We start from the raw sequence: 21,771 nt of genomic DNA, 5'->3' as shown, positions 1-21,771 counted from the left end.
TAAGGTGGGAAGAACTGATAAACAGGAGCCACCCCTCCCTAAAACCTGCAGCTGTAGGAAGGCTAGCAGAGAGCCCAGGGGAGGGCTCCAGGCTGTGGAAGAGGCCCTTTCTCCAACTACCCTGTGTACTTATTAATTTCAGGTATACACTCAGAAATGTTTATAGGAAGCTGGAGCAGAATGGGGAGAGAGGAACCTACCCACATGGAGTGGGGGGCAGACAAACAGGAAAGCATACAAAGGGACCTCAGATGGTGTCAGAGGTCAGACGCATAGCTCCAGAGGTGATGGGACTATAGTACTGGGGAACGGAAAGGGCAGAGGGAAGGGTACTCCAAACAGAGGGCACGGCATGTACAAAGGCCCTGAGGTGGGGAGGCTGGTGTGACTGGAATTATGATTAAAGGAGAGCGTGGGGAATGGGCAGGGCCTGCAGTCTAGTTTGTTTTTATGAGAAGAGTAAGGGGAGCCACAGGTGGATTGAGAGCAGAGCTGGGGCAGGAATCACAGGATAGCACTTCAGGCTTCCTCAGAAACTGTCTGGCAGCACCCATGCCCCTATGTGACAGATGAAAAAAGATGAAGATCACAGGGCCTGAGGACTGCCCCAAGGTCATAGAACTGTTCCAAGGTTACAAGTGTTGCCAACCCAGAAGTCAAAGTCAGGAAAGCCTAGAGCAGGCAAGGGATCCCTCTCTGAAACCCTGGCCAAGTCCCTGGTGAGGGAGTCAGGGCAGAGTGACTAGGGCAGAGGGTCATGTCAGCCCCACTGAGCTGGCAGTGCACACCCAGCTGGGAACAGGGGAGACATGGACACCACAGGGAGGTGGGGCCAGGGTGATGTTCCCACAGATATTTCTATCAGTCAATATCCATGGAAATCAGGAACCTTCTGGCAAAGAGGCTTGAGCTGATATGAAGAGTGGAAATGGGGCCCTTCTCAGGCTAGGGGAGGTGAATGACCAGCAGAGACGGGGACTGCAAGAGAGGAGAGGGGCCAGATGCGAGATGCCTGGAGCCCACCAGGGGTCTTGAAGCTGCTCTGACCCTGACTGGGCCGTGTGAAATGCATGAGCTGACAGGTGACCACAAGATACCCCCCGAGTGTGACTGCAAAGAAGGAGAGCTGGTTCTGCCAGGCACAGCTGTATGGGGACCCCAAGAACACTTGGGAAGTGATGAGGGCATCAGGAGGAGCAACAGTGATGTTCATCCTACAGATGGGGAAACTGAGGTTCAGAGAGAGAAGGCAGGCTGCCTGAGCCACCCAGCAAGCAAGGACCTCCATGTGGTCAGGAGGGAGAGTGCAAGAGGGTCCTCTTGGGGTGACGAAGGTGAAGCTAAGATAACCAGGCACCTTCCATGTCCTAGCTCTGCTCCAACACTGAGGGGGGCTCTCTATCTGTCCCCCCACTCCCTGTTATACAGAGGATCAAATGGAAGCTCAGAGGCTAAGTCACTTACTGAAGGCCACATAGCTGAGTCGGGGCTGGATGCTGAGCCCCCAGCTCCCCAAGACGATGTATGCTCAGGGCAAGTAGCAACCTTGGCGCTCACAGACCCCAGGCGCATGCCAATCGTGGCCCCAGCAACCTGTCTCAGCAACATCAGTTCCTATATCCCAGGCTGTTTTCAAAACCTATCCGCTTTCCTCAGACTCCATGGCTTACCCAAACATCCACCCTTCCTATTCTCTGAGACCACTGGCTGAAGCACCCCCACAGCGCCATGAAAGAGAGCCCTCTATCCCTCAACCAACGGTCTTTTATTACCAGGCTCCACCAGCTGCCCTGGGGCCCCAGAGATGGACCAGCCTCAGTTCCTGCCTTCTGGCCAGGAAAGCAAGGCATCTTTGACCCATTTACAGGTGAGAAAAACAGGAACAGGGAAAGAATGGACTTGAAGAGGCCACAGCAGGATCCCTGCCCCACTCTGAGACTGGTAGGAAAGAGCTGGGGAGGAAAGAGCTGGGGAGATGGATAGGATGGGTGATACCAATGCTACTGGCTGGTGAGGGGAGCACAGGACCCAGTATAGACGCCTTACCAGTGCTCCCTCAGCTTGGACATGGTGCCAGCCAGAAAACACCTCTTGCTGAGTTGGAGGAGGAATCTGCAGGACAGATTGGCAGGACATGGATCTCCCCTTTTCCTGAGTCACATGACTCACCCAGAGTTACAGGCCCAGACTGTGGCTGGGTCATGGTGCTAGGTTGCCCTTCTGGCCAGTCCACAGCTCTCGGAGCTCTACACGGCAGCCCAGGTCCCGCAGGGCAGCCTTGGCCACATCCTCGCAATCTCGGTGGGCAACACGGGCCTCAACAATGAGTGCTTCAGCCCCCAGGTCCAGAATGAGCTGTGAGAAGGCCTGGCTTCGGGCCACTAGGTTTCGAATCAGCATGCAGGCCTGTTTCTGGAAGAAAGAGCAGAAGGTAAAGGCTGTCAGCTGGTTCGTGGGGTCCCAGGGTGGGATCCACTCTGACCTTGGGGTTATTCCCATGACATACTGGTTCAATCATGACCACGGCCAGCATTCAGCAGGTGCTATGCTATGACTCATCAGGCCAAATGTATTCTTTCATTTCATCCTCTCGGCAGCCCAGGAGGCAGGGCAAATCCCCAATTTCCCAGGTGAGGATACTGAAGTTCAGGGTGGGCAAGGGCTTAGTAGGTGGGGCTGATCCCTCAGGTACAGATCCTCAGTCTCAGAGTCTAGCAGGGGCCTCAGGGGAGGAGGCAGCAAGACAGAGAGAAGAGGGGTTATGCACAGGGCCCATCTGTCAATTACATCAGTACTCCTTCATCTAACATTTGCACCCTGCGTATCTGCTATGTGTGGGTGCCTAGAAGCACCCCAATAAGGCTTATACCACCAGTGAGAGGGCAGATGAGAAGGAGGTGAGGTGTGAGGGTCTCCTAGCTGGGTCAGTCAGGAGAGGACAAGGACACCAGCCAAGGGCACAGTGTCCTGGAAGAAGGATCAGGAAGCAGAAGTGTGGGTTTCAGGCCAGGGTGTGCACATGGCTCTGCTTGCAGTTCAGTCCTGAAGACTCCCCATTGAGGCATGAAAAGCAGTCCAAGGTGGATGGAACCACCCCAAATCCTAGGAAAGCCCCATCTGCTCTCTCCCATTACCTCCTCCTCCCCAGATCGCTACAAAGGGCCTGTTGGGAAAAATCAAATCAGAAGCACAGAGGAACAGGGACAGTATACTATGAAGGATGCTATGTAGCTGTAGAACTATAGGAGTTGGGAAGGAATAAGAACCCAGAAGGCTTGGGCCATAATGGGGATGGGGACAGGGACAGGGATGTCTGGCTCCCACCTGCACACCAGCCTCCTTTGGGTGTGCCTTCATTGCCTCCAGTGCAGCCAAAGCCCCTCCACCTTCCACGATGACCTGGCTGTTCTCCGGTTTGCGAAGGGCCAGGACGCACAGGGCTGCGCAGCTCTGCTCACACACCTGCAGGGTGGGTCACAGGGATGGCTGAGACCAGGCCAACAGACCCTCCACCATCACCAACTTCCCAGGTGAGTGCCCCAAGGCCTCGCCTGGACAGACCACTGTCAGTCCAGGTGTGTACAGGACCAGCAGTAACAAAACAGTATCAGGGTAACAAAAACATCAACCAAGCTCTTCTGCCCTGCTTCTCCCCTGCTTGCCCAGCCTCTCACTTGCCAGGCCCCTCATCTACTCTCCTCCTCCCTGCTCCTCCCTCACCCCAACTTGAGGAAATGGAAGAGCATCACTCAGATATAGTGACTAAGCCGGGATTCCAGACACAATGCCCCACCTTGTATACCCCGGGTGGTACCTGGGGGCTGGCCAGGTGCCGGGTCATGGCAGCCACAATGCACTCTGTCCCTCCTGCACGGACAATGGCATCCTTCACATCATCGTTGCCCGCAATGGCTCGTAGGGCACTCAGCACCTGCTTTACAAGGTCCTATATGGAGGGCACAAAGGGGGTCACCCCCGATGCAGACAGCCCCCTTCCTGTTGATCCAGGCCTAACTGTTTGGTTGCTGTATTATGGGAGGGGTTGTTAAGGGAAGGTCTGGGGCTGTTCAGCAGTCTGAACAACAGCTGGGGCTGCCCTGGGGCACTCAAGTGGCATGTAATAGCAGGGTTACTACTTACTGCATAGAGAAGGCAGCAAATGTGGACCCTGCAGTTACAATGACCTTGACTCCCCCACCAACACACAAACACACAGAGGGGGCATTGGCTTAGGTCAGCAATCAGAACAACAGGGTCTCCTGGCCTCAGCTGGAAACTAAGGGTAGGCACTGACTAACCTGACTGGTTGTTGTCACTGGGAGGAGTCAGGGACAGCAGGACCATTGCTGCCAGCAACCAGGATGCCAGGCCCTAGTCTAGGCGTGTAGAAAGGGGGTTGATAAGTGGCTGGTACATGAAGTAAAGATGGGTAGGGATTCCTGCTCTGTTAAACAGATGGGGAAGCCCAAGTAGTGGGAATTGGGCCTCACTCAAGCATCACACAGTTGAGCTGAAGTCTGGGTCAGCTCCAGCGACACCCACTACTGCTCCTTCTATTCCTGGTAGAAAATATTGAATACAAAGGTGCTAAAGGACAGTTAGGCCGGGGCGGGAGGGTTGTCTACCCCAAAACTCTAGTTCCCACCTATGGGTCAATGAGAAGTGGAAACCACATTTTGGTTCTAGGATCAGCAGACAAGCCAGGTGTGTCCTGACTCAGGCTAGGTGGCTGGCAGGGGCCCAGAAGGGCACAGTTCCCTGGAAGGCTGGAGCCTTCCCCAGGCATGGAGAAAAATGTCAAATTTGCACCCTAAGACAGCTCTGGATGCCCACCTGGTGGTCGCTGCAGTCGGCCAACAGGGACATCAGGACACCGAGGCCCCCAAGGTCTACAACCTCCTGGCAGAACTCGTTGCGAACAGCCAGACGGGACAACGTGCTGCAGAGCTCACTCAGGATGCTGGGGTTGTCAGAGAATGCTGCAGAGAGGGAGAGAGAGGAACTGTGGAGTTTAGGAGGGGGCAGAGAACCAGCCACAGCTCTGAGCCAGTGGTCCTGGTTCGAATCCTGTTCCACCCTCTGCCTGGGAGGGTGGCTGCCTATACCAGGAGAGCCTCAGTGAATACCAGGAGCTCTCTGGACCTGCAGCAGCCCCTGCTGGTTGCTGGGGAAGATACTAGATACCTCATGCCCCCAACCTCCTGCTCCCCCCACCTCCTCACCATGCCCTAAATTCCAGACCAACTGATGGTGTCACCTAAAAAAAGAAAACCATAATAGTGCTATAATAAAACATCCGAGACTATTTTTATGATCTTGGGGTGGGAATGACCTTTCTAAGTGCAACAGGAAACCCAGAAACCATAGAGAGACATATGGATAGAGTTGACAGGGCAGAATGGAACAAAAACATGAAGACCGAGCTTGGAGGCACAGGGAGAAGAGGCTGCACTGAGGCCAACATGGGGTAGGGGAGGGGTAGAGCCAAAATTTACAGAATTAATGTGACAGTGAGTCAGCTCTTGTGCCCCAGTGACTACATGAGAGCTAATCTGGGTGTTCCATGGAGCTGTTCTCTAGACGTGGTAACAGCCACCTGACATTAAGGAAAGTAAAGGGAAGAACCCTGGATGGTCTGAGTGGGCTTCATCTAATCAGCTGAAGGCCTTACAGAGAAACTGAGGTCTTCCTGAGGACGAATAAGTACCCCTGTGGACTGTGGTGTCAGTTCCTACCCCATGGACTTGACTTGAAAGCCCCACAACCATGTGAGTCAACTCCTTGCAATAACTGTCTTTATATATCCACATATCTTACTGGCTGTGTCTCTCTGATAGAACCCTGACTGAAATGAGCTCCTGTAAATAAACGAGAAGGATGCAAATGACCCCTCATAAAAGCAGCCTGACTTCCAAGATGATCAGGACCTGTTTCCACCCTCTCCAGGGATGTGGAGGTGAAACTGAGGCAGGCCCACCTCCCTGGAAGACAGAGACAGAGTCCTACACACAGACCTGGCTATAATGCCACAGCCACAGCAGTCCAGGAAAGAAAACTCATTGTTCCACTACCTTCAGTGCACTAAACCCATCATGCCTTTTTTGGTGGGTGCAGTGGACATGGGGCTGGAGCTTTGGGGCCTGAATGTCAGCTCTGCAACCACCCATGGCTTGCTTACTATGGTTACCCTGGAGTCAGGAAAACAAGAATTTGTGGCCAAGTGTGAACCAAAGTGTAAACCGCTACCTGGGGCCAATCATGGAGGATGCAGCAAAACTTCCCCCACCTTTAGGAAACACCCTTGTTTTTCTCTTTGGGGAGCTCTCCTTTTCCTGGTCTCAATCTGATTGGACAGAGCCAAGTTCCCTCCCCAAATGGCTTTAGACATGTTCATATGACTTAGTTGTGGCCAATGAGCACTGGCCTGGAACTTTCCTAGAATAAATGGAAGTAAGGATACTGTTCCACAAGGGCTGCCATGCAGGTGGGATGAAGCCAAGACATGCAAGGTGAACCTAGAGCCACATGCCTGAAGCAGTCTTAAGTCCTGACTCTAACTCTTGCCACACCTGCTCCTACCTTTGGAAGCCTCAATGAGCACCTTCAAGCCTTTGTTCTCCTGCACAATCATCTTGGCATGGTCGTGGGCATGGCCAAAGGGCACGCGAATGTCGTCATCAAAAGTCATTATGCGGAGGCCCCAACAGGCCTCCCTGACCACATCAGCACAGTGGCTGTGCCGAGTGATGGCACCAGTCAACAGGGGCAGCACACCAGCCTTCACCAGATTCTGACGATTCTGTTCGTGTTTCAGGCAGGCATGGCGTATGCAGCGGATCCCAGCGCAAATCAGATCAGTCACGTCAGCATTCCGGGCCAAAGTGGCCATCAGCAGCTTTAGGCCCTGGGTATCTAGGAGATCGGGTTGGCCATCGATCAGGACTGACAGGGAGTTAAGGACCTGGAGGACAAGTCCCTGGTCACCTGCTGCAGCCAGCTTCCAGGCAGCAAGGAGGATGGGGTAGGCACCCTTCTGAGCCGCCAGAAAGCGGCAGGCTCTGTGCTGTTTGCACTGCTCACAAAAGCGGGCAAGTTGCACTGACACCTCCTGGGGGCGACAGCAAGCCACAGACTCCTGCAGGTCTTCGAGAGCCTATGAAACATGGGAAAAACCTCAGTGTCAGCTCAGCCCAAAGAGGGCCACAGTGATAGTGCTGCACTCCTGCAGGATCCCCTCCCCTGGGGTCTGGGCCTGCACCGGAGGTTCTGTGGGGCCAGTTCCAGCCATGTTAGCTTCCATACCTGTGCTTTTAGGAGCCTTGGGCTCCAGCCCTCTCAGTATCCCTGCCAAGGAGCCATACACACAAGTGCTGATGTATTAAATATTGTAATGTGAGAGGTTCCAAGCAAGATAAACAGGAGAACTGTCCAGCTGAGCTCATCAACCCAGTAGAATCCTAAGAAACAATAAAATGGCTGTTGTTTGGAGTTGTTAGTTATGTACCCATAACTAACCAACACACCCTCCAATGGCCAGCTCTTCAAAGAAGCTGAAAGCTGCCTTTTCTAGACCTGCTCACACCACATTTCTCTTGTCTCTCTCATTCATTACACAAATATTTACTGAGGATCTGCCAAATAAAACCACACTGTACACATAGCTGATTCACTCAAATTCAGCTCTAAACCCCTGGGGAAAAAATAATAATGAAAGAAAACAACCTGAACAGGACAGACAAGTCTAGCTGCTATTCAACTCCATGACCTCAGTGCCTGCCTGATCAAGAGCCTTAAGACAAACCCATGCCCCTGGAGCTTCTGAAATCACTTGTACCCCACCCAGTGAAGGGCAGTTATACAGACACCATCAGCCCAAAGGGCTTTAATTTTGTTCAACTGTCCTGAAAGTCAAGGATGCCTGTCAGCCAATCTCACTAAACTAGATTTCTGGAGTTAACTGAGTATATGTTGCGATGAAGCAGAGTATTAAGAAATAGGTTAAGATCAGAACAATGACTTGAATAGTCATTCCTCCAAAAAAAGATTCACGCGTGGCCAAAAAGCATAGGAGAAGGTACTCCACATCACTAATCGCCAGGGAAATGCAAATTAAAACCATGAAATACCATCACACCCTTCAGGATGGCTACAATCAGAACAACAGAAAAGAGGGGGGCATGACACCCAGAGGTTGGCAAATGCTTAATTGCCACCAGGCACTCACAGTGGCTTCAGTGGCTCATGCAGAGGCCCGGCTGTGGCCTTGGCAGGAAGGCCTCCCTGATGCCAGTTGGGGCTCTGTGGAACAGGAGCAGAATGGAGGTTGGGCCAGGACCATGGGCCGGGTAGTAGGGTGATGGGCGGCTTGCCCACTCAGAATGGATGTGGCGGTGGTGGAGATGGATGTCCTAGGGTAGCAATTTTCAACCACTGTGCTGCAGCACACTGGTGTGCTACCAAGATTTAAACATGAGCCCTGGCTGGGCAGCTCAGTTAGTTAAGAGCATCGTCCTGAGATGCCAAGGTTGTGGGTTCTATCCCTGGTCAGGACACATACAGGTATCAACCAATGAATGCATCAATAAGTGAAACAACATATTGATGTTTCTCTCTTTCTCTCAAATCAATAAATAAAAGATAAAAAGATCTGCATTCCATTCCTACAGATCGTGGTCCATTAACCTATAACTGCTTCTGGAATGTTCTGAGATACACGTAGAAGCTTCATCTTCCAAAGTGCTTAGGCTTCTGCTACTGCAAAGAACATGATTAAAAGAAAGAAAAAAAGACCCTGGCTGGTGTGGCTCAGTGGATTGAGTGCTGGCCTAGGAACCAACGGGTCACGGGTTCGATTCCCAAGCTAGGGTACACGCCTGGGCTGCAGGCCAGGCCCCCAGTAGGGGGCACATGAGAGGCACCCACACACTGATGTTTCCTCTCCCTCTCTTCCCCTCCCTAAAAATAAATACATAAAATCTTTTTAAAAATAAGAAAAAAAGAATTAAAACATGCAATACTTGAGTCAGGGGTATTGACATCTTTTCTCTTAGATTGTAAAATTTAAAAATGAAATAAAAATAAATTTGTTTTTAAAAGTAAAAAGAAAAAGAAAGTATTTAAAATAGGAGCTATGCTGTATGTAAAGAAAGGCAGGGTAATAATAAAAAAAATTTTTAAATTAAAAAATGACAACAGCCAACAAAACAATAGCCATCTGGTGTGAATGAATCAAAATTATACCTGTATTTTTGTCAGATCAGCAAAATATATATTTTTTGGTGTGCTGCAGAATTTTAGTATGTTAGGTCTGCCATGAGATGAAAACGGCTGAAAATTGCTACCCTCGAGGAACAGAGTTTCATGCTATTTTCCTCTTCTGCCTCTGACGCAGAATTTAGTACTGTGGTTGGATAATTAGAGAAAGTTATCATGGATGACAAGTTCCAGTTATTACGGAGAAATTTCATGGACAAGTACTACCAGGAGTTTGAAGACACAGAAGAGCATAAACTCACCTCCACCTATTTAGAACGAATATATTTTTTTAGTAGAAAAGTATATTGAATAACAGCCACTGGAGCGGATTCCTGGATTTAACATGGCAGCCTACACAACTTAGCACCATAAAGATGAAGTGGCTGGTCACATATTCAACATGCTGCTCACATTTACAACTTTTCTGGCTTTTAATGTTTCTGGACTTAAGCAGTGGCTTATTGATAACTTAATTGTACAAATCATCTTCTAGGTCAGTTCCCCAGAAGAATCTGCAGCACTAGGTCCCACTTCCAGAAAATGATATTGTTCTGGACATCAGCAGCACAGTGTGCTGGGAGAGGCTCTGTCCTGCAACTCTTCACTAACGTCAGGTATTGATGGGTCAAAAAAACCCTACCTGACCCTCCTGGCATCCATTTCTTCAGAAAACCTTGTGTTCAGTGACCCTAGTACTCCTCTCTAAATGGACATGTCTCTCAGGGGCTTGAATCGGGTTCCTCTGGAGCAAGTCCATACCCAGCATTCCACCTGCAGGGCCTTCCCCAGCATTCATGTCGGTGTGACAGCATGAAAGTTTTAGCCCTTCAGCCTCAATGGGGTTTTTACTGTTTGGGAGCATATATCTAAAGTGTTGCTCAAGCCAGCTGCCTGTCTTGAACTTTCTGGAGCTCCTACCATTACAGCGAGTCTTGGCTGCAGGGATTAACTGAGAGAGATGTCCTTTACCTAAAAGCTACATGTTAAAGTTAATGACTAGCCTTACATTTGTAGTCTCTGTCTTCTATGTTTTCTATGTCCACTATGTCTTCTGCTGGTCCTAATGTAGTACCACTGTTTCTAGAACTCTCTTTTAAGCATTTTTTAAAAAATATTTTTATAGATGAATATTCAGGCTAACTTGGAACTTCATGATGGCCCACTTGAAGATCAAAGTATTATATACGCTGTGTGCTTTTTAGTTGCTAGTGCTATGAAAGTAAAAAGGCTTTCTGTGTCGGCACTCCTATTTTACTGGGCACCGCTGAACGTGTGCTTATGCTGGAAGTAGACTAAAGGTATCCTTTTCTCCTTTTCTTATAGCATGTTAAATGTGCAGGTTTGCTTAGACTTTTTCCCTCAGTTCGTTAGGTTTTATATTGGGGTAGAGGGTCTGAAATTCCTTCTTCCTGTCAAAGTCTTCTTATTAAAACAGCGTTCTACTAGCTTAGCTCAGCAGGCATAGGAGAGGGCTTTCCTGCTCATCTGCGTGCTTTGATTTAGTACACTGACTTAGCACAATGTTTGATAGGACATCACTGACCAGAAAACATGGATCTCACATCTCTAGAAAGAAAAAAACATAGTTCAGTTCTAAAGTATATCTTAAATTTTTTTTAAAGTAAAAATAAGAATCTGTATAGACTTTTCACTTGGGTGTTCTAGTTTTAAAGGATGGGCTATAGGCTATGTGTTTTCTGTACCGATGTGGCATTTATTGTACACAATACTTTAATCAAAGTATTTTGTACCGTAATTAAAATTTGAGGTGTTTTGCAAGAACCATGGTTCTAAAAAAACTAACAAACAAACAAAAAAAGAAACCCAGAAAATAACAAGTGTTGGTGAGGACGGGAGGAATTGGAGCCCTATACATTGGTGGGAATGTGAAATGATGTAGCCGCTTTGGAAAACAGTCTAGTGGCTTCTCACAAAATTCGGTATAGAAATACCATATGATCCAGCAATCCCACCTCTGGGCATACACTCCAAAGAATTTGCAGCAGGATCTTGAAGAGATGTGTGTATGTCCACGTTCACAGCATCATTATTCGTAATAGCCAAAAGATGGAAGCAACTCAAGTGTCCAGCAATGGATGGATGAATAAACAAAATGTGGTCCATCCACACAATGGAATATTATTCAGCCTTAAAAAGAAAGAAAATTCTGACACACGCTACAACATGGATAAACTTGACATTATGCTCTGTGAAATAAGCCAGACACAAAAGGACAAATACTGCAAAATTCCATTGACATGAAGTTCCAAAAGTAGTCAGACTCATAGAGACAGAAAGTAGAATGGTGAGTGGCGATGGCAGGGGGAGGTGAGAATGGGGAGTTAGTGTCTAAGTGAGGCAGAGTCTCAGCTTGGGAAGATGAGGAAGTTCTGGACATGGATGGTGGTGACGGTACACACTGATATAAACGCACTTAATGCCACCAAACTGTGTACTTGAAATGGTTAAGATGGTAGATTTTATGTTGTATATATTTTACTACAAAAACAAAACCAAAAACAAACGTTGCAGCATTTTAGCAGGAACCCTACAAGAAACTTGAAAAGCATATAACACAAATGTCATTGAGAACACATAGCTAGAGTTGTATTACTCTATATTCAGTCCGCTGAGAGAGGAAGGGAAAATGAGCAGTATTTTCACACTGGTATCTACCAAATTTACGGGCATTCCCTTCTTCTCCTGGATCTTATCGTAACACTGAGTCTCTGAGCCAACTGGCTAAGGGGGTTGTCCTCACGGTTCCTAGGTGCTGCCTGTGACCCCAAACCCCCACAGGTGATATTAGCAGAGCACAGTTGCTAATGTGAAGGTGGCAGAGCCAGCTGTGTCCCACCTGTGACAAGTCAACATGGTGACAGAGCTTTGTCCACCAACCGTGGGGTCATTCTCTCTGTGACTGATGGATTTTATCCTGCAACTTCCCACATATAAAACTAGACAGGCTCACTTTCTATTCAGAGAGTTCCAAGGTTTCATCTTGGTTTTATTTCTACAAGCCTGTTTGCAACACTCCATAATTCTAGCACATTCATTTCAAAAGGCATCACAAAGGTGACTTTTTCTCGTGTATCAGAACCATGACACACAAACAGAGCTCAATGGTGCCGTGGTGTGAGAAGGGTTTGGTTCAGTTGCAAGGTGAGAACAAGGGCTGAGAGATGCGAACCCCAATGTGTATGGCACCACCCCCGGGGAAGAGTGAGAAAGAGGCTGGTAGGATGTATAGGACAGAGACTTTCAGATTTTACTATAAATGCTTGAGTATTGCTTGACTCTTTTATACCAAGAGTATATTCACATTCTTCTTCTGTAATGAAGAATAAAATTTTCAAAGTGAAATTAAGAATAAAAGAGCAAAGGCTGTAAACTAACAAGGATCTCCTATACTGCTGGTAAAAGACCTCCTAGCCATTCTCTGAGCCTGGCTTCCTTGGGATAGGGACCTGGGTCTGGGTCCCAGCTCTGTCCCTCATTGACTGTGACCACAGGTGAGTCATTTATTCTTTGGAAGCCTCAGATTCCTGATTAGCAAAATGGGCTAATCACAGATTGTGATAACACGTTTTAAACATTTAGCACAACACTGAGCTCTTCACAAGTACTCAATGACCATTAGAGACCATTGTTACTAAGATCCTTCATCTATAAAGTGCACTTACAAATCAATAAGAAAAAAAGATAAACCACTCAAAAGAAAAATTGCCAGAAGACAGGCTTATTTTAAAATACATTCATCCTTGCCTGGCCAGTGTGTGGCTCAGTTGGTTGGAGTGTCATCCCACAACTGAAAGGTTGCGGGTTCAACTACTGTCAGGGCATATACCTAGGTTCCAGGTTCAATCCCCTGTCTGGGTGGGTACGATCCCCAGTCCAGGAGGCACCCAACCGATGTTTCTCTCTCTCCCTTCCTCTCTCTCTAAAAATAGCAATTAAAAAATGTCCTAAGCTGGGGATAAAAAATAAAAGACTTTCATCCTTACTAGCGAAGAAAGTCAAAAGAAAACAATAGGATGATTTTCACAAAACCTCTGTAAGGCAGGAGATGGTGAATACTCTGGGGACAAGAAGCAGCAAGCATCTTGCCTCAGTCAGAGCTGGGGTCACACCCAGGACTGTCTCCTCCAACTTCTTTTATCACTACACTTCCTTGCTGCCAGGAGAGTCATTTTATTCTCTTTGGATCTCAATTTCCCCACCTGTAAAATGGGGATAATAATCCCAACCTTGCAGGTGTCTTTGGGAGAATAACTGAGATAGCACAAGGAAAGCACCTTGCACAGAACTGAGTCCACAGCCTGTTCTCAATAAACACTAGAACCTTCTGCTGTTTTATAACAGCTTACCACTGTTTGATGGATGACCTTAGGGAAAGGACTTAACCTCTGTAAGTCACTATACCTTCCTTGTTTGGATCGCTGGAGGGTGAGGGCAGGCTCTGAGCCTCCATTTCCCTATCAGTAATTCCGGGACAACACCGCCTACTCTACAGGCCAGTTTAAGTGCTAAAGGGGACAGGCTGTAATGTGCTGGTAGATAATTAATACTCAATAGGTGACAGCCTCACTGTGATCTCACTCTCTCTGAGCAAACTCAGTGGTTGGCAAGCCAGAGAGAGGATCCTGCATGGTGCCGTCCACCCTCAAGAGACCTCGGACATGGATTCAGGGAGCCCTAGCTGCAAAGCAAACTCAGGCCCACCTGCACATGCTGGGCAGGCCCTGACCTTCAGAGCCTACATCTGCCATCTGGGAACCAGGGAAAAGGTGTCCCTGACAGACCCTTACAAGGTGACATGTGTAGGACCACACATGTAGCCCTGACCATATGGGTTGCCCCCTCCTACTTGCAGGATGTCATGTGTGAGCTCCTGAGGTCCATCTTCAGAGACTTTGGGTGCCATCTTTATAATGTTGCTGAGTTCAACCCCTGCAGGAGAGTGGAGGAATTAGGAAGCAGAAGTGATAACCATCATACCTGTGGGTCTGCTAGGGTCACACCTCATGTCCCTTCTGCTGGTTCTACTCACTCATGACTTCTGGGATCTGCCCAGGTCCCCACTCCTCCCCCTCCCCACCCAGGCCAAACTTAGTATCCAGGTCCACATGGAGGCGTGGAGTAGAGGGGCAGTATTTGCTTCTCAGCCCTGTCCAGCCAATGGGAGCAGAGCAGTACTGAGGCTGCATGCCATCACTGCAGTGAGAGGCACATTCTGCCTGGTGGGCTGAGAGGGGAGGGGATCCCACAGCTTCCTCCCTTGAGGCTCCTTTTATTCCTCACCCTTCCTGTACCCCTCCCCTCACTGGCACTTCCAAAGGAAGCCCTCACTGTGCAGGACACTTCTGGGTGCCTCTCTAGTGCCTGTCCAGTGTCCATATCCCACTCTGTACCTGAGACACTAGCCTCTGACCTTTGAGGCTAAACCCCTGGGCTCCCTTGCCCTCTGGCATCAGGTTGGGTTTGGCCAGTGGGAAGCTGGACTCTTGATCTGGAGTGGAAGGGTGGGTGTTCATGTCCAACTCCCTGACTCTGTCTTTGTCAGATGATCCTCGTTCCTTCCTATGGCCTGTCCTAGGGTGGAAGAGGTCCCTACTGATGCTGGCAGGGTCTCCTAACCCTGCCCACACCACTATAAATAATCCCTTTTTAACCAGTCCCCTCCATGACCTGGAGAGACACCCACTTATGCCTTCTTAAGCTCAAGCCAGGGTATGGGTGGGGCAGGGAGGCAGGTGGTCCTATTTCTTGGGATGTGGACAGGAACAGGCTCTTCACGGAAGTGACAATTAAAATGAGACCCACTTCAAAGGATCCAACCCTACAAACGACTGGGTAAGTTCCACACAAATAGAGGGTGGGTGCCAGCAAGGTGGAAACAGATAGCAAGCCTGCCCAAGTCAGAGCATGGAGAGGGTACAGAGCCCAGGGCTGCCACTCCAGGTGAGCTGGGGCCATAGCAGGAGAGCACTATCATATGTTAAGAGTGGTGGACTAGAGGGGACTATTGGGCAAAGACCAGGACCAGCCCTGGGACCGAGCCATATCACGCTACCTTGTGATTCAAACTGCTCCACAGCCTCTTTCACTGCCTCCTCTGGCCCCATCTCAAATTCCTCAATGTTCTCACGAACAGCTGCATCAAAGGTCTCCTGGGTGATGCGCTTGGCAGCCATCTTCATCCCTTCCTCATGGGGCTGTAGGCGCCCAACGGATGCTCCTGAGCTGAGAAGTTAAGGTGAGAAGAAAGCTTCATTAAGAACAAGAGGGCAGCTGGGAGCCTGGCCACCACTTAAGGAGCATCTACTGGGGCTGCAGCCATATGAACACCCTGGAAAAATTTTTATAACCTGGATCACAGGATAGGGTGATATCCCAACATCCCTACAGCTTCTAAAAGTGCATAATAGGACCCTGGCTGGTGTGGCTCAGTGGATTGAGCAGTGGCCTGGGAACCAAAGGGTCATGACTTCAATTCCCGGCCAGGCCACATGCCTGGATTGCAGGCCAGGTCCCCAGTAGGAGGCACAGGAGAGGCAACCACACATTGATGTGTCTCTTCCTCTCTTTCTCCCTCCCTCCCCCTCTGTCTAAAAATAAATAAATAAAATCTTTAAAAAATAAAAAAATTAAAGTGCATAATAGAATAGTTTACTACATAGGTTAAGAAAAGGGGATGTTAATATAGTATACATTCTCATAATAAAAAATAACAATAAGGATAGCTTAGTAGTAAGTTAAAGAATTAAAACATTACATAAAATAATAAAGTAGCATTATTACATGTAATTGTATATAAAAGTGTCATATAATGATTAAAATATTACATTATATATTATTATAACTATATCATTTTATTATAACTACGTGTATATATAATCGTAAGGCAATGTCATGTTATAATGGTATACTGTTACACTAATAAAAAAATTTTTTAAGATTTTATGTATTAATTTCAGAGAGAGAGGAAGGGAGGGAGAAAGAAAAGGAGAGAAACACTGGTTGCCCCCAGTGGGGGACCCAGCCTGCAACTCAGGCCTGTGCCCTGACCAGGAATCAAACTGGCAACCTTTCGGTTTGCAGTTTGAGACCCAACCCACTGAGCCACACAAGTCAGGGCTTACTAATAAAATATTAAAATAAAAATTAATAAAATAGACAAAAAAGGCTAAATCAAAAACTAATATAAATAGTTACTTTAAGGGAAGATAGAGAAAAGAATGCTGAGGACAGGACTAGAAGCTGGACTGTTCTCTCTGGTCTTACCTTGTTCTCTTGAATTTACTCTTACCTTACAGGTCTGAATTTTGAACACATGCAAATGCTTGATGTGGTTAGGAAAGAAATAAACCAATATAAACCAAAATAAAAAAGGAATCCTTAAAAAGCAAGAATAAAATGAAGCCCACAAATCTAAGAGTGTATCTGCCCTGATCAGACCACTTCATGTGATTTTAAAATGCAGGGATATGACTGTACATTCTTACTAAGATATATGCTAAGGATAGTATAAAATATAAAAGAAAATCTTCAACAGTTTTCAGTAATCATGTTATTGATTAATAATTAATAATAATTAATAATAATTTATAATAATAACAATAATAATTTGTTATCTGGAAACTATTATATATGTAACAAATAAGTAATAGTGTTCATGTCATTAGGTACCAGCATAAAAGAAAAAAAGATTCTAACATAAGAAAATCAAAGTTAAAACTCAGAATTCCTAAATTTGAACTGGAAGTATCAATACAAACTTATGATATATATTATCTGAAGCAAACAACCCCCCCTCATTTTTATAGTTATATCAACTGAAAATGCGTAGAGGAAATGACACCACAGCAGCACTGAGCACTTCAAACACCAACTGTGGTCTCTAACTACCATAACCAAGGCTCCTGGAGAATTGGCCAACTCCAGGTCTGGGCAGGAAATAGGCCAGATGAGCCAGAAGTATCTTGTGAGAGCAGAATGTAAGGAAGCTTCTAAAGACATTGAAGTCATGTCAAAGGAACTGGGCGCCCACTAGCTGAAGATGAGACATGTGAGCATTAAAAGGAAATCCAATAGATGTCAAAATCAAAATTGTGCATTCATAATAGTATTAAAATAAACCTAACTCATTCTTCTGAAAACTGGCAAATAAAGAAATCCGCATTTGCCCTGGAAAGTGTGGTTCAGTTGGTTGGAGCGTCATCCCGTAACCAAAAGGCTGCAGGTTCGATTCCCTGTCAGGGCACATATCTAGGTCGCAGGTTCAATCCCCAGTCTGGGCATGTGTAGGAGGCAACCAATCAATGCTTCTCTCTTGTATTGATGGTTTTTTTTCCTCCCTCCCTTCCTCTCTATTTAAAAGCAATGAAAAAATGTACTTGGGTGAGGATTAAAAAAAAGAAAGAAAGAATTCTGCTTCCCTCACACAAGTGGGTGGATACCAGGTTATAAAGAAAGGATATGGGTAAGTTCTGCCTTATAGATGAATTTCAGCTAATCGACCAAACAGGATAGATTTAGACAATGATTCCCGCAGGCTGCAAAACTATGAGGTATAAAACCGATGGGGAGCCTAACATCAGGTGGACAGTGTATGTGTCCACTGAATGATTTCATGTTATTAAAAGAAAAACCCTACACCACTGCTTCCTGGCCAGAACGAAATGCACCTGTGAAGTCATCTTGCCAAAACCTCAGACCTGAATCTGACCATGCATCCAGTGGAATTTTGTGCAATGACAAGGTGTTATTTATCTGTGCAGTCCATGTGAGGTTGAGCAATTGAAACACAGCGAGTGCAACCGAGGAACTTAACATGTACTACTACTTAACTGTAATTCATTTTCATGTAAATAGCCACAAATGATGCAGGGCTACCATATTAAATATCCCAGCTCTAGATCTGATGGTCCCTGATCAAATTCCTCAATTTTCTTAACATGATCTTCTAAAACAACTTTTTTTTTTCTGGCCCAGGGTCCAATCTAGAATCACACAACATAGAAAGTATGTTAAGACGACAAAGGTACAGGAGTACTAGGACAGCATCAGTACAGTATCCAGTACTAGGTACTGGATTGTGGCAAAAATCCAAGTGTAAATTTGGGCCCCATGGGAAACGGGCCACTCTAGCACATGCTCCTCTTTGCAGAGGTGGCACAGGAATGTGACTATTCCATTTTTGTTTGTGCACACACTCCAGAGAAGAGGATCACAGGCCCTGGGGCTGGGAGGGGAAGCACACAAATCCCAAGCATTCCACTTAACCGCACTGTTCTTCAACTGCCTCAAGGTTGACATGGGAATAAACACAGTAGAAATTCAACCAGTTAATTCCTAAAAAGCACTTAGAACAAGATTTGGCATAGATTAGGAGCTTAATAAATATTACTTATTCCTTTCTTTTAATGCTTTAGAAGTAGAATGTCCAATTTATTGGTGGAAGTGGGAGCATAAGGGCATCAAATGGCCTACCTGGCACCCTTGCAGACAGTTGCCCACTCCTTTCTGCCCCAGAAGAGGGAGTCTGTTAAGGGGTTGCTAAGGATTTTCAAAGTCAGAAGTGAAGGAAAACAATAAGGATTTTCTGTTTTGAGATAGTTTCTCAGCAGAGAGTCCAGGATGGTGATGGTGGGGTGTTCAACGGCCAGCTCCATGGGACAGAAACTTCCAAGCTGGTGCCACTCCTGGCTCTGCCACCTGACATTGCTTCTGCCACATTGGCCATGCTTCAGGTCTGAGTGGGCCAACAGTGAGAGTTCACTGTCACAGAGGCAGTCTTAAAAGGGAATGTATACTTTACAGATGAGGAATCTTAAGATTAGAGAGGGAAGAACCCACCAGAGGTCATACAAGCAGTAAAAGGCCTGGCCATTGTGCTATCCTGCCTCATTAACACCTTTCCTCCACCTGGGTCCTCTGAGGGGCTTCTAATATACGAGAGGAGCATGAGAATTACATAAATTAACTAAAGTCAAGCAAAGTTAAGTCAGGGGCCTGCTATGTGCTGCCTGACTATGTACTGCCTGACACAGCACTCGGCTGCCCAGAGATGCAAGCAGACCACAAGGAGCCTCTGGAACAAAGAAGATTCCTGCAAAGAGTGACTAATATCTACTCACCCATACCTTATCATTTACCCATACCATAAAATAAAAACAGACCACGAAATATACCTTGTTAAGGTTAAAGTTCATCCCAACATTTTTCCCACTGTCTATTTCCCCATACCAGTAATTTCCCATAGAAACTACAAAGAAATATAAGTTCAACCTCAAGAAGGCAGTTGGGGTCTCCCTTCTCTTGCAAGGGAAGTCTACCACTCTGTCTGTGGAGTGGCTTTTCTTGCTTATGCTCTCTGGTCAATAAACTTGCTTCCACTTTGACCCCTTGCCTGGTTCACATTCTGAATTCTTTCCTGTGAGAAGCCAAGAACCCTCTTGGCTCAGATCTCCCTTGGAGACTCACCCCTCACCCCATCTGTTACCAGGGAGGCCCAAGTTAGGGAGCTCCCTCTCCTTTGTTCTTGTCTCGCTCGCGAGGGATGAAGTCAGGCGAGAGACAATATATAGTAGAAATGACATAGCAAGTTTATTTATGAAATACACTTGAGTATGAAGCTGCAAGCAGGCACCCAGCTTGTCTGAGTGCACCACCTAGTGGGGTTTTATGCTTGTAGCCAGTTTCCAGGCTTCCCTTCCTTCTCCCTTCTCCAGATCTTGGAAGGAACAGTTTCAAAGGCTTCCTTTCCCAGATAGTAGAAAGGACACACACAGAATTTCAAAGGCTCCTCTCCTGTGCTATCATGGTCTCTCTTGTGATCTTCGGAACACTTGGCAATCTTATCCCACTGAGCACAGGACTGCTGAATTAATGGGTGAGACATGTCTCCCTTCCCCTTCCTGCCTTGGTTTGCTATCTATTCTGCCTAACACTTCCATCAGCTCTTCCAGGCCATCTACCTCTGGGAGCCTTCCCTAGCCACTTAGATAGAGCCTGTGCACTCTGCCTTGCTCTGTACTGCATCCACCCCATCTCAAGAACTCCCTCTGCCCAGCCCTGAGCTCCCTGAGCCGGGGAGATCAGTGTCTGGCTCTGGGACCACCCCTGAAATCCTTCGGGATCTCCTTGGCCTGGTACTGGGTGGGAAACAAAAGTATCCATCTGGAGCAAATGAGAAAGATGATGCCTGAGGATAGTCATCTGGGTGCCACCTGAGAAGAGCCCAGGCTAGGAGATGGGGGAAACTACTAGCCTCCACAATGGGTTCAAGGTGCTAGGAGGAAAGCAAGGGATTAGCAAGGCCCCCAAACTGACACCCAAGGTTCTGCTCATCAAGGAAATGGTGCATTGTGCCCTGGCCGGTGTAGCTTAATGGATTGAGGGCCGGACTGTGAATGAAGGGGTCGCAGGTTTGCTTCCCAGTCAGGGCACATGCCTGGGTTTCAGGCCAGGTCCCCAGTAGGGAGCACTGGAGAGGCAACCACACATTGATGTTTCTTTCCCTCTCTTTCTCCTTCCCTTCCCCTCTCTCTAGAAATAAATTAAGTAAGTCTTTTAAAAAAAGAAAAGAAAATGGTGCATGGAAACATCAGGGCCTTTGAATGACTCATCTTTCTCCACCCGCCACACCCACTCTGGTTCAGGCACCATCCTCCCCAATAGGTGGCCTCGCCAGCTCATCTCCGCCACACCCTAAGCATCTATTCTCCACAAAGACCAAGTTACTCACCTGTTCAAAATCCTGCAGTGGTTTCCAACCTTCTCAGAACAAACCTAGTCTTCTAACCAGCTCTTTTCCTACCTCAACCTTCTCACTTGTGCTCCCTTACCTCTTTCTCATCCTTCCCAGCTAGCAAGGGACAGCTTTCACAATCACTCTGGTTAAAGCAGCTCCTGTCTCCTCTCGCATCTCTCTTTTATTATTTGGATATGGTCTCTACCTAGAGCGATATGGTTCATGTATTTGCTTGTATTGTCTAACCTCTTCCCCAAAGAAATTTAACCTCCATGACAGCTGAGCCCAGGCCATTTTATTCTCCACCTTCTCCCCATTACCTAGGATGGGGCCGGGCACACACCTGGCACTCAGTACACAGGTAGTGAATGAATAACTGAATGAAAACACTCGGGAGCCAGGGAAGGGGGGTCTTTTGTTCCCAGGCGGCTTTTGTAAGAGTCTTTCATTCCCCAAAACCAAGTCCTCGAGGGATGCCCACAGTCACCAGCCCGACCCTGCAGCGCCCGCTCCCCGTCCTGCGCGCGAGGGGTTTCGGCGGCTGCAGCTCCTCACCCGATCTTCAGGGCCACGTGAGAAAAGGTGAGGCTTGCGTCTGCCACCCGCGGCGCCGCCTCTGGCCCCTTCCGGCTTCCGTACGCGCGCACGCGCGGTGGTGCCGCCTCGTTTAGGCGTCCCTCAGCTAGGCGAATCGCTCCCTGAGTGACCAAGGGCGATTGCGAGCGCAGGTAAAGCCAAAAAGGCAAACAGGTGCGCGGCGG

General features: G+C 47.6%; 2 protein-coding genes across 4 annotated transcripts in view; one reads left to right on the top strand and one right to left on the bottom strand.

Moving 5' to 3' along the window:
* Window positions 1-1,750: 1,750 nt before the first annotated feature.
* Window positions 1,751-21,698, bottom strand: ARMC6 (armadillo repeat containing 6). 3 transcript variants are annotated; one of them, XM_045195646.2, is made up of 8 exons: window positions 21,566-21,698; window positions 15,329-15,498; window positions 14,123-14,205; window positions 6,580-7,153; window positions 4,834-4,979; window positions 3,794-3,946; window positions 3,325-3,462; window positions 1,751-2,412 (listed from the first exon to the last, which is right to left on the bottom strand). In XM_045195646.2, exons 2-8 carry the CDS (start codon window positions 15,453-15,455, stop codon window positions 2,200-2,202), a joined length of 1,434 nt encoding a protein of 477 aa, XP_045051581.1. In that variant the 5' UTR covers window positions 15,456-15,498; window positions 21,566-21,698; the 3' UTR covers window positions 1,751-2,199. The 3 variants fall into 3 exon arrangements, with proteins under 3 accessions (XP_045051581.1, XP_024416518.1, XP_045051583.1); XM_024560750.3 differs by having other exon boundaries at window positions 3,815-3,946; XM_045195648.2 differs by lacking the exon at window positions 21,566-21,698 and adding an exon at window positions 21,005-21,555.
* Window positions 21,648-21,771, top strand: part of SUGP2 (SURP and G-patch domain containing 2) — a 40,272-nt gene continuing 40,148 nt past the window's right edge. Inside the window, exon 1 of the mRNA XM_071219224.1 lies at window positions 21,648-21,738. The gene's annotated coding sequence lies outside the window, so the exon portion shown is untranslated. The remainder of the gene's footprint in view (window positions 21,739-21,771) is intronic.

This window comes from Desmodus rotundus, chromosome 9, assembly GCF_022682495.2.
Source record: "Desmodus rotundus isolate HL8 chromosome 9, HLdesRot8A.1, whole genome shotgun sequence".
Taxonomy (NCBI): domain Eukaryota; kingdom Metazoa; phylum Chordata; class Mammalia; order Chiroptera; family Phyllostomidae; genus Desmodus; species Desmodus rotundus.
The sequence above is the reverse complement of the archived record's forward strand: the minus strand, read 5'-3'. Positions and strand labels throughout refer to the sequence as shown.

Coding starts and splice junctions, on each gene's coding strand:
- ARMC6 (XM_045195646.2), bottom strand. CDS start 15,455: ATGAAGATGGCTGCCAAGCGCATCACCCAGGAGACCTTTGATGCAGCT. Junction 14,206..15,328: donor GGAGCAGTTTGAATCACAAG/GTAGCGTGATAT, acceptor ACTCTCCTGCAG/GGGTTGAACTCAGCAACATT. Junction 3,947..4,833: donor CCGACTGCAGCGACCACCAG/GTGGGCATCCAG, acceptor CCCTCCATATAG/GACCTTGTAAAGCAGGTGCT.